Source organism: Triticum urartu, chromosome 2 (assembly GCF_003073215.2).
Source record: "Triticum urartu cultivar G1812 chromosome 2, Tu2.1, whole genome shotgun sequence".
NCBI lineage: Eukaryota > Viridiplantae > Streptophyta > Magnoliopsida > Poales > Poaceae > Triticum > Triticum urartu.
Genome location: NC_053023.1, coordinates 586,412,220 through 586,423,974, shown reverse-complemented (window position 1 = coordinate 586,423,974; position 11,755 = coordinate 586,412,220). Strand labels below are relative to the sequence as shown.

The following is an 11,755-nucleotide window of genomic DNA, read 5'->3' as shown; positions in this document are numbered from 1 at the left end:
AGTTAATCACGGGGGGCAACGACTTGACTGTACGTACGGAACGACGTTTTGGCATGGACGGCGACGTTATGCTATGTCGTCGTCTTTGGCCCCTGATTTTCAAAGTCACTTTTCGATCCCAGGAATTCCACCTGTTTTCCAAGTGACGTTGTTTTAGTTCAAATCCCACACCCCACCCAAAATTCGGTAACGTGCTCCGCTTTCCCGGACTCCAGTTCATGGCACGCTTTTCAAGAAAGAAACGACCCCCGTTTCATACTGTAGCCTCTATGTATCCAAATGGAGGGCATAAGCGTGAAATGTCGCAACTAGCCAGGGGTGTCATTGCACAAACCCACCTAAAGCCCCAACCACCCTACCCTCTCAGCATCCGTGTACGCTCTCACACTCCCCTCCCCCCCCCTCGCCTCCGTCCCCAGATCCGACCACCCCCCTCGCCTCGCCGCCGGCCCCCCCTCCACGCAACCGTACTGCCACACGGCGGACTCTCCGGGGCCCGCGCGCCGGAATGGAGGCGGCGCTGGAGGCGGCGCGCGCCAAGGACACCAAGGAGCGCCTGGCCGGGGTGGAGCGCCTGCACGAGGCGCTCGACGCGGCGGCGCGCCGCGGCCTCTCCCCGGCCGAGGTCACCTCGCTGGTGGACACCTGCGTGGATCTGACGCGGGACGCCAACTTCCGCGTCGCGCAGGGGGGGCTGCAGGCGCTCTCCGCCGCCGCCGTGCTCGCCGGGGACCACTTCAAGATCCACCTCAACGCGCTCGTCCCCGCCGCCGTCGAGCGCCTCGGCGACGGCAAGCAGCCCGTCCGCGAGGCCGCGCGCCAGCTCCTCGTCACGCTCATGGAGGTGAGTCGTCCGCCCTTTCGGTCGTGATGATCCCACTTGTTGTTTCTTTAATCTGTTATATTAGGGGGGAATGTGGTTGCTTTGGAACTTAGCTGGAGTTTTAAATTTGGTCCAATTATCTATCAGCATGAATTTGTTTTAGGTTTTGTGTGATGATGTGCTATTGAGCTACAATGCCGTTTCAAACTTCAATAATCAAGGGATTAGCTTTCTTAGTTTTGGGTCAAGTTTGGTTTGTACAAACGGTAAAATGTGGGTGGGTATCAAACGAAGATTCAAACTTCTCATATGCAGTTTGGTTTTTGCTCGACTGTTTTAAGAACCATTTACCCTCAAATATGCTGTTAGTTCACATGTAAAGATTGCTCTTTTCAGGTGTTGAAATGAAATCTATAATATGCCTAGTTGTTGTAAATTACATAATTCTTTCTTAATGCTTTGATTTTTATAGAGCATAAATATCAAAATATGCGTTATCTTTTCTCCTTTGTCAATGCTGTTTGTTACTAGTACTATGTTACCATTACTTTTACATGTAGACTTGCCCAATGAATATCAACAAATGAAGCCAAACATGCTCGCCTTGTTCTCAATGTTTTAGATTTATTACTAGGTAGCCTTCTGATTTCATCCATATCTCAGGTTTCTTCACCAACAATCATTCTCGAAAGGGCCGGAAATTATGCATGGACTCATAAGAGTTGGAGGGTTCGGGAAGAGTTTGTACTTACAGTGGCAACTGCAGTTGGGCTTTTCGCTTCTACGGAGCTTCTCATGCAACGAGTTTTACTCTCACCCGTGAGTCTAGTATTCAAGTCGATTTGTTACTGTACATTTTTGTGCATATCTCAGACTTTATGTTTACTCAATAGATAGATATGCTGAGACTAATCTGGCTTCACAGGTCCTACAGTTGATGAATGATTCGAACCAAAGTGTCAGAGAAGCTGCTATATCTTGTATTGAGGTTAGCTGGTTTCATACCATTTTTACCTGCTTCAGATGATGCTTTTCATCTTTTGTCCACTTATATTCCTTCCCATTTCGCGCTTTCGGATGCCCAACATTCGTCTTACTCAATTTTGCAATAGTTCTGTCCCACTCTGCGAGTTGGATAGGCTGAACCTTTCCTACAAAAATACTCAAACAATCAATGTAGTCCCAATGCCCTTTGCTTCTAGTTGCTTTTCACTACTCCCTTGCCCTCAGTTTTATCTGTTTTTGTGTGTTTTAAAAGTAGTTTATCCCATGCTTTCAAACTATTGGTGTAATTAGTAGCAACTGTCCATACTAACTAATTGCAGCCTGTACCCGCTATCCAGGCTATGTAAAAATTATACGGCAATCCTAATATCACTTGTCACTTTTTTCGATCACAGGAAATGTACAAGAACATGGGATCTCAGTTCCACGAAGAGTTGCAGCGCCATAATCTGCCTACATACATGGTAGTGTATTTGGCTATCTAGTTGTTTTTGGCAGTTGCCCTTTGCTTGCTAGAAATCCACTTGATACTAGTGTCTCACTCTTAGTACATCTGTGTATTTTGGACTAGTATCTGGTACTACTTTATATGATTGAACTTTACGTGTCCATTTTTAAAGGTCCGCAAAGCAGTAAACCTGGATTATCCTAATTCATGTATTGTCCGATATCTGCAGCTAAAAGAAATAAATTCAAGATTGAATAGAATTGAACCAAAGGTTCCCGCATCTGATGGTACTGCAACACAGCATAAAGTTGCAGCATCTAGATCCGTTAGTGTTAACCCAAAAAGAGGCAGCCCACGGACAAAAAGCACACCGAGGGAAAGCACATTATTTGGAGGTAAGCTCTATATTTTTGTCAGAAGTTCACACATGATCATTCAAATATATGTGTTTGCATTCAACTATAGTTGCAAGCCAAGACGATCTATAACTGCAATTTGTCAGTCTAGGTACTGTTTAGGCACCAAGAGATGTCCTTTTTCCATGTTTATATGGGTGAACATTTGCGAATGCCTGAATGCTCCTAACCAGCTCATGATAATAGGATGGACTTACACATGAAGAGGATTCACTTTCAAAACCAAAACAATCAGCACTGTAGCTGATCGTGTGCTGTAGCTCTATAGTCTGTATTTTGTCAGAAAATTAAAACTGAAGTCCAGCTTTTGAGTTACGTATACGGGAATTGCACCCAGTCAATTCATGTCCCCACCACATATGTCAATAAACATTGGAACCACCTATTCACTTGCTCTAAGTATGTTAAAGTGGCTCTCCAGAGATCCTAATGAGATCTTGCATGATTTAAGTGCTTGCGTGGTGTCATCCAGTAAGGAGTGCCCACATGCCGGACACCCTATCTTCTTCCTGTTCCTTTTCTCCCATTTTCTTCCCGTCACTGTCGGCTTCACCACTCTCCTTGCTGCCACTCATCCCACATGGGCATGGAGCCGTGCCCTGAGTTCTTGGGCCACCCCTGACCAGAGTCAAGGTTCAGTGATAGTCGGGAAAGAACTGACCACAGGGAATGAGATGACGAGATCAAAGTCACCGTTAGAGGCTTGGGGCTGACAAAGATCTTACTCGGTGTGTGTGCCCAGACCAGATCCGTGCGCACCACGGCTGAGAGTGGTCCTGCTGATTAGATGACACCATGGATTTTGAGTCGCGCGACTAGTCGTCGACTAGTCGATGAGTCGCAAAAAAATGTCGACTCAACTTAGTGTCGACTCGAGTCGGGAGTCGCGACTAGTCGCAACCGTAGGCTCGACTTTTTCCGAGTCGCTACCCCAGAGCGACTCAGAGCGACTCCGATGAGTCGCGACTCGAAAACCATGGATGACACATTGTGCCCTGTCAACATGCCACATAAGTGGCCAGAGCTAGCAAAACCAGATCTGAGAACTACCCGTGTACCCTGTTAACAAATTTAGGTGGTGAATCTGTGGTTTCAGAATTTGTGGACCATAGTGACCAGGGCGTGCAAGTTCGAGAATTCGTTCATATAATTACTGTGAAAACATATGATATATTCTTAATTTCAAAATGCAGTGATAATATGCACAAAATGTCTTTGAATTCATTATCTGAAAGTAATCATTAATACTTTAATAGTACAACATTTGAAGTCCATTTCATGTTTTGAGATGCATCATTTTTTTATCCAGGTGAAGTACTGCTATATTTGTTTCTTTATTTATTTTCTTCTTACTTTTGCTCAGTGTATAATCCAGAAGCCTTTAGTTGAGCTATGTTCCCTGAAACTTCTTTTTCAGCCTGTAATCTATTAGACTTAACAGAAAATTTCATTTTCTGACAAGTCAATGTTTTTATGGTTATTGCCCCTGCCACATGGACAACATGTTTCTCTACAGTAATTTGATGTTTTACAGGTGACACTGATATAACTGAAAAACCAGTGGAACCAGTAAGAGTCCACTCAGAGAAAGAATTACTTCGGGAGTTTGAGAAGATTGCAGCTACTCTTGTTCCAGAAAAGGACTGGTCAGTTCGTATTGCTGCCATGCAAAGGATTGAAGCACTGGTTTATGGAGGTATGTCCACATCTATACCTATTTTTCTTAACAAAGCTTTATGCAATTATGCTCGGCGTTAATTACCTCTGTAGCCATTAGCAAAGAAAAAAAAACATCTGTAGCATAGATTTTGCAGTACGTCTTTGATCCCACAGCCAATTAATATTTTGTCTAACCAGAAAGGGACCCTCATTACTAGGACTGATGACTAGGACGGAAACATTTCCCCTTTATTTGCCGATAAGTGAGCTTTTGAAGTATGCAGTGAAGTGAAATAAACAGAAGGTCCATCTTTTATAAAAATGAACATCTTTTATTATAAACATCCTATTGTGTAGTAATATTGGCTCAAAGAACAGAGCAATGGTGCAACCTGCAGTTTTGATGACATACCTTACTGTTTTGCAAGGCCTTCATCATTTGGACTCAAAAGGGAAAATATTATCACAGTCCAGTTACACATAATAATATAATATGGGGTTATTTGAGAATTAGTCCGTCAACATTCTTAGCATTTATGTTGATAAATTACTCGATAATTTGATGTTCTATGCTTAGCTTTAAAATGTTCTATTTATGTTTCTCCAGGAGCTATTGATTACCCATCGTTTCTGACACTCTTGAAGCAGCTGATTCCTCCATTGTCTACTCAGCTAGCTGATCGACGGTCTACCATTGTAAAACAGGTATCCACCCATTTCTCTTCTTTTGATAAGCATCTTTTATCAAGAAACCTATTTTGATAAGTATCAAATTGATTATCTCCAACGCTTGTCTTTCCCTCTATTTTCTTGCTGTCAAACGAGTTGAATACTTGATCAGATGAATGTGCTCAAATTGAAAACTTACTTCCTGTCATGTTTTTTATGCCCAGGCATGCCATTTACTTAATGTGCTGTCCAAAGAACTCCTTGGTGACTTTGAGCCATGTGCTGAACAATTTATTCCGGTAAATGATGCAAACAGTTTTTTCCTTCTGTTTTGCTATATTGTTTTAAGAAATCTAAAATATTTGTGAAATTTCCAGATGCTTTTTAAGCTTGTTGTTATAACTGTGCTTGTCATCGCTGAATCTTCAGACACCTGCATAAAAACTGTGAGGAAATTTTATTTCAATAATTTGCACTTCATGGATGCCATTTGTTTAGTCTCTTTGCTGATATGGGACATCTTGCAGATCCTGCGAAACTGCAAGGTTGCACGAATTCTTCCTCGTGTAGCTGACACAGCCAAGAATGACCGAAGCGCAATTCTCCGTGCTAGGTATGCATGTTGACACCGTCCAGTGTACATGTTTCTTCAAGCTACTCAAGCTTACATTTTACTGTACCAGGTGCTGCGAATACGCACTTCTAATATTGGAATATTGGGCTGATGCCCCGGAAATACAACGATCAGCTGATTTATATGAAGATCTAATAAAGTGCTGTGTAGCAGATGCTATGAGTGAGGTATGATCTGTTCGCTGACCTATGGTGCATATAGTGTGTTCATTTTCATTTCAAATCAGGTAGTTAAATAAATTATTCAATATGTCGCACTATCAGACACACAACAACTTCTCTGTGTGTCGTATGCTAGTGTTTGTACTTTGTAGAATTGAAGAGTCCAGTCATAGTTCCATTCTGTTGAAATCAAACCAAGCGGAATGTTAATTATTTGCAGCACACCAGAGCGAAACAACAAAACTTGTTACTCAAGCAGCAATGCTGCAATGATACCCACTAGGACCCTGACTCAGCCTTACATTTCAACCTATCCCCAACTGGCTGTCTACATGACTGGAGAGGCATCAATATGATATTGCCCAGACAGAATCTATGTAGTGCTGGTTTGCGTTCCGTTTGCAGATATACTCATGAAACAATGTATCCATTTGGAAATACGGTAGCTTGTTTGGCATAATAATGAAGAATATAGGTTGCTTTCTGTTCATAATGTGTATAGAGTAATAAGCAATCTGTTTCTGAGGAACCAATAAAATTATGAGGGATTCTACTTCATACGGAACCGGTGCCTTTTTTCTCTGCTTACCCTTGCATGCCACCCAAAAAAAGTTCAGGAGACAATAATGTAGCAAATGACAAGTCCATATTCTGAGTTCATGCATTCTATTGGTAGTATATGATGATATACCTGCTTATTGATGGGCATAATTGTTAAAACTAGAAGGTTCTTGAGTTATCTCATCTCTGATCTCTGTGCCGCTGCCTGCTGGTATGCTGGGACCATTGCGGCTCTGTCCACATTCATTCTGATTATTTTTGTGTTCCATGCTGTTTCTGCAACTAGGTCCGTTCAACTGCAAGAACTTGCTACAGAATGTTCACGAAAACATGGCCTGAGCGCTCTCGCCGTCTTTTTATGCAATTTGATCCTGCCATACAGAGGGTACGACATGCTGCTTTTCTCTTTGTGTTTCTTCAGATCTTACTTTTTTTGTAGCTGTAACACAGCCTAAATTCTAATGTACAATTGGCAACTGTTGCAGACAATAAATGATGAGGATGGTGTGCACAAACGTTATGCTTCTCCCTCACTTCGTGAGAAGGTTCTGCAGCCTTCTCGCACTTCATCTCATGCAAGTGGCACTCATATGCCTGGATATGGCACTTCAGCTATTGTTGCAATGGACAAGAGTGCAGCTATTTCTTCAGATTCATCTCTGCCATCAAACAATCTTCGTTTATCACAGTCAAAGACAACCAGCAGAGTTTCTGATAGAAGCCTAGAAAGTGTGCTCAGTTCAAGCAAAGAAAAGGTTTCTGCTATTGAAAGTTTGCTGAAAGGTGTTAGCATATCAGATAGGCAAAATTTCTCAGTTGCACGCTCAACAAGCTTGGACCTTGGTATTCTTTAATCCGCATATACCTTTCTTTGAAGAATTCGAATGCTTTTAATAGTGTATTCCTTAGAAATCACCTGACAAAATTATCGTTTCTACTTTCTCCACTGATCGTTAGAATTCTAGTTTCTTATTATTTTTTAATCCTAGTGCAGGGGTTGATGCTCCATCATCTCGTGATCCTCCTGTTCCTCTTGCAGCACCAGCTTCAAATCATCTATCTCTGCAGAACTCAGCGTTCTTGGACTCAACCATTCCTAGCATCAAAAGTTCTAGTACACGAAATGGAGGTTCCCGCGCATTGGATACAATGACGACACAGTTGGCCACCAAAGAGCGATCGAGGTCACCATATTTGAGTAATCTATCATCCGAGTCCATGACGGGCTTATCACTGCCTTATGTAAGAAGATCTTCAGAGAGGCTTCAAGACGGAATGGATGAGAGTAATGATCTGCGGTCAACCAGGCGGTTTCCTCAAATGCACACAGAAAAAAACTACATTGATATGCCTTATAGGGATGGTGCTGCTCACAGAGATTCACATAACAACAATGTCCCGAATTTCCAGAGACCTCTTCTAAGAAAGCAAGTAATGTCAAGGCCTTCTGCAAGTAGCCGGGACAGATTTGATGATAGTCAAGTACCTTCCAATGATGTATCTAGATATACAGATACTCTGGCTACTCTACACGATGCACTTTCTGAGGGTCTCAATCCTAGTTCTGACTGGGTAGCAAGAGTCTCTGCTTTTGATTTTATTCGGAATATAGTGCAACAAGGTCAGAGAGGTACTCAAGAAATTATTCAGAATTTTGAAAAGGTCATGAAGCTATTTTTCCGCCATCTGGATGATCCTCATCATAAGGTTGCACAAGCCGCTTTTTCTACGCTTGCAGAGATTATTCCTGCTTGCAAGAAGCCATTTGAGAGTTATGTCGAAAGAATTTTGCCACATGTCTTTTCCCGCCTTATTGATCCAAAAGAGTTGGTAAAAAAACCATGTTCTTTGACTTTGGAGATTGTTGGTCGATTATATGCAATCGATATGTTGCTACCTGCCCTAGTACGCTCACTAGATGAACAGAGGTCACCAAAGGCAAAGCTGGCTGTTATTGAATTTGCAAACAGATCGTTCAGTAAGTACACGGTAGATTCTGAAGGTTATAGTAACAGTGGCTTCCTTAAGCTATGGCTTTCAAAATTGGCACCGTTAGTGAATGAAAAGAATGCAAAACTGAAGGAGGCATCTATTGCTGGTATCATATCTGTGTATTCTCAGTTTGACTCAACGGCAGTGTTAAATTTTATTTTAAGTTTATCAGTTGAAGAGCAAAACCTATTGAGGCGTGCCCTGAAGCAAAAAACACCTCGTATTGAGGTTGATCTGGTGAACTACTTGCAGAGCAAGAAAGAACGGCCACGCCCTAAATCTTATGACCAGGCAGACTTTGGAACTTCTTCCGAAGATGGTTATGCACAGACATTGAAGAAGAGCTATCCTTTTGGGCGGTATTCTTCTAGTTCCCTTGACGCCGAAGTGGGAAAGAAGACCACTACAGTGCATGAACCAACATTACATAATGTCTCTATGGCCCGAACAACTTCGGATATGAGTGCCGGTACTAATCAAAGCCTGGAGCCGGCCTCAGGAACTGAAGTATTTTTAAATAGAAGTAGAGAATCAAAGAATAATTTTAGCTCAGCTGTGGAAGATAATCGTTCTTGGACAAACTACCCTGAAAAAACCGATGCCTCCTTAGATGGTGAAACCGCTATGAGCACTCCGCGCTTGGATTTCAGCCAACTGCACAGCCCTGATGGGCATAATGCTGTTGGTTCAACTACAGGAAAAGATGTTCAGGAGACAGATATGGTTGTAAACCTTAGTTCTATAAAGACCAGCATACATGCTGACAACGGCTTGAGCATACCACAACTTCTTCATCAGGTACTGATGAAAAATCCTTTTACTTGATTGTGTGTACTGCTGTGTCTTTTTCTTTTCTAAATCTTTGTGAAGCATTTTAATTTATTTTTCTCACTTTGTAGATAAGCACTGACACAGAAATATCAAGTTTGGAAAAGCACGAAGCATTACAACACTTGATTAAGGCTTCGCTTGGTAATGACAGCTCCGTTTGGTCAAAGGTTTGCAACCTGATTTCCTTACAAAATGTACCTTAAGTGCTTAATTTTACAATAGTTTAGTTTATTTTTTCTATTTCTCAGCAAAAGAATAATGGGTATTTGAAAAGCAGGGTTGCATTTCAACTTATTTTAATGCACAGCGGCATTTGTAGTTTTGCATATACAAATGCCACAGCAGCATGTTATGTTACCTTTTCTTGTATATTTCCCTTTTTTCGTTGCATAAATATGTGAAATCATTATTTCATTACTAGCTGTGTTACCAGAGGTGTAAAGTTAAAATGGAATATATACTAAGCTAGAGCCGAGAGGTTTCAAACTATTTGCATTCTAATTCCAGCCTTTCAATTTTCCAACAGTATTTCAATCAAATATTAACGACCGTACTTGACGTGCTGGGTGACTCCGATCCATCTACTAGGGAGATTGCTTTGTCTTTAATTGCTGAGATGCTCAACAATCAGGTCCACTATCCATGCCTTTGCACATTAAGATTAGTTTAATTAATTGCCGCTTCATTTCTTGATAGTAATAATGCTTATTTTGCTCTCAGAAAGACGCTATGGAAGAATCTATTGAGATTGTTCTTGAAAAACTTCTGCATGTGACGAAAGATGTGGTGGCAAAGGTATACCTGCCTTTATTTTCCTCACTATAACACCATTAGATCTGTTCTTTGTTCAGCTTTGGTGTTTTAGTAACTTAATATTCTTTCTGGGCATGCAGATTTCAAATGAAGCGAACCGATGCATAAATGTTTTGTTGGCAAAATACGATCCTTTCAGATGTCTTGCTGTATGCACAAATCATTTCTCTTTATGTATCACCGTTACTTTTGTTTCTGCTTGGTGTATTTAACTTTACTTCTTCATGGTCATTGGTTCTGCTGCAGGTTGTAGTACCTCTTTTGGTCAGTGATGATGAAAAGATACTCGTTGTGTGTATCAACTGTTTGACAAAGGTATCTCATATACAGTGTTCTAAAAGAACATAGACCCTTGCTACCCTAGGCAGGCAGCTGTAGTGCGTTTCATTTCTCATTATATATGCATCATGTGTGAAAATCTACTTAAATTCTTCGTTTTGTTGTAGAGTAGTTCTGGCCTATTAGGAACATACATAAACCAAACATATCTAATATGTTGAGCAACCAGTTTTGACTGTTAACTTTCTTGTGATAATCTCTGCAGCTTGTCGCGCACCTTTCCCAAGAGGAATTGATGGATCAACTGCCTACATTTTTGCCAGCACTGTTTGATGCTTTTAGTAACCAAAGTCCAGATGTTCGAAAGGTGGGTACTAATCTAGTGCAGATATTATCATGGCGGAATTCCTTTCTATTTTATTTATGATTGTTATAAAACTGCCAGTAGATGCAGACTGCAGTTGCTGACTGGCATGGGAATTGCATGTGCTTGGAATGAATTTTTCTTGTGCATGAATTCATAACTGATACTACCTACACATTTTTTAGAGTGTTGTATTCTGCTTGGTGGATATCTACATCATGCTCGGGAAAGCATTCGTCCCGTACCTGGAAGGGCTGAGCAGCACGCAGCTGCGCTTGGTGACCATCTACGCCAACCGGATTTCGCAGGCAAGGTCCGGCACGGCGATCGACAGCGCTAACCAATGAGATGTAACATTCTTCTGTTTTATATGGACATTTGTTTGGTAGGGTGTGGGATTTTTGGGGGGGTCCCGTTTGTTTGTGTAGGTTTGTGTATAGTATATAAGCAAACGATTCCCTTGTATTGGGGAGTTTCCTGGCTTTGGTTCTTTGTGTGATTATGTATTCCTTCTCTTTTTTTGGTTAGCATGTGGAGAGGAGAGTGTTAGCGAGCGTGTGTTGTCTTGGGTTGTACAACTAGGTGACAATGTACAAAGAAAGGAGATGTAACGTACTGGAGAAAGTGTGTGCAAGTTTTGTCTGGCCCTTTGAATTACGTTATTGTTCATGAATTCTCAGCTGTGGACTTGTATTGTTCTGGTTCTTGATTTTAGATCCGTTAAGAGGGCTGGTCTGGTTCTTGATTGTAGATGTGTAAAGAGGGATCTGAAGGACTGAAATATCACCAAAGAATTAGCCATGAAGAGGGGTGTGTGGAAGTTAGCTATTCATGTGCTAGAACCATGGCTTGTTTTTGAGATCTTATGGGTTTCAACTTGTTTCAGACTGAAAGACTTTGTTGTCGTTGATAACGGCAAGCCCTGTTTGTGTTCCCGGTTCCGCGGCAACTTTTTTTGCGGGGATTCAGAGAGATGATGTTAGGGCATCTTTAATGGCAACTTGTAAAAATCCTCCCACATTTGTCCACGGAGGGGGGAGCAGTCCACAAACACGAATGCGGGAGGACACCATCCAATTATAGCCGCATACATTTGGCCT

At 41.7% G+C, this 11,755-nt stretch overlaps 1 protein-coding gene across 2 annotated transcripts; it reads left to right on the top strand.

Moving 5' to 3' along the window:
- Positions 1 to 372: 372 nt before the first annotated feature.
- On the top strand, positions 373 to 11,328 carry LOC125538948 (CLIP-associated protein-like). Of its 2 annotated transcripts, none has more exons than XM_048702271.1 (21): positions 373 to 844; positions 1,487 to 1,642; positions 1,749 to 1,811; positions 2,224 to 2,292; positions 2,506 to 2,671; positions 4,227 to 4,388; positions 4,959 to 5,056; positions 5,245 to 5,319; positions 5,398 to 5,466; positions 5,548 to 5,633; positions 5,704 to 5,821; positions 6,663 to 6,761; positions 6,862 to 7,219; positions 7,416 to 9,166; positions 9,268 to 9,366; positions 9,726 to 9,830; positions 9,920 to 9,994; positions 10,093 to 10,161; positions 10,259 to 10,327; positions 10,557 to 10,658; positions 10,841 to 11,328. In XM_048702271.1, exons 1-21 carry the CDS (start codon positions 509 to 511, stop codon positions 11,000 to 11,002), a joined length of 4,287 nt encoding a protein of 1,428 aa, XP_048558228.1. In that variant the 5' UTR covers positions 373 to 508; the 3' UTR covers positions 11,003 to 11,328. The 2 variants fall into 2 exon arrangements, with proteins under 2 accessions (XP_048558228.1, XP_048558227.1); XM_048702270.1 differs by having other exon boundaries at positions 374 to 844; positions 7,371 to 9,166.
- Positions 11,329 to 11,755: the final 427 nt, after the last annotated feature.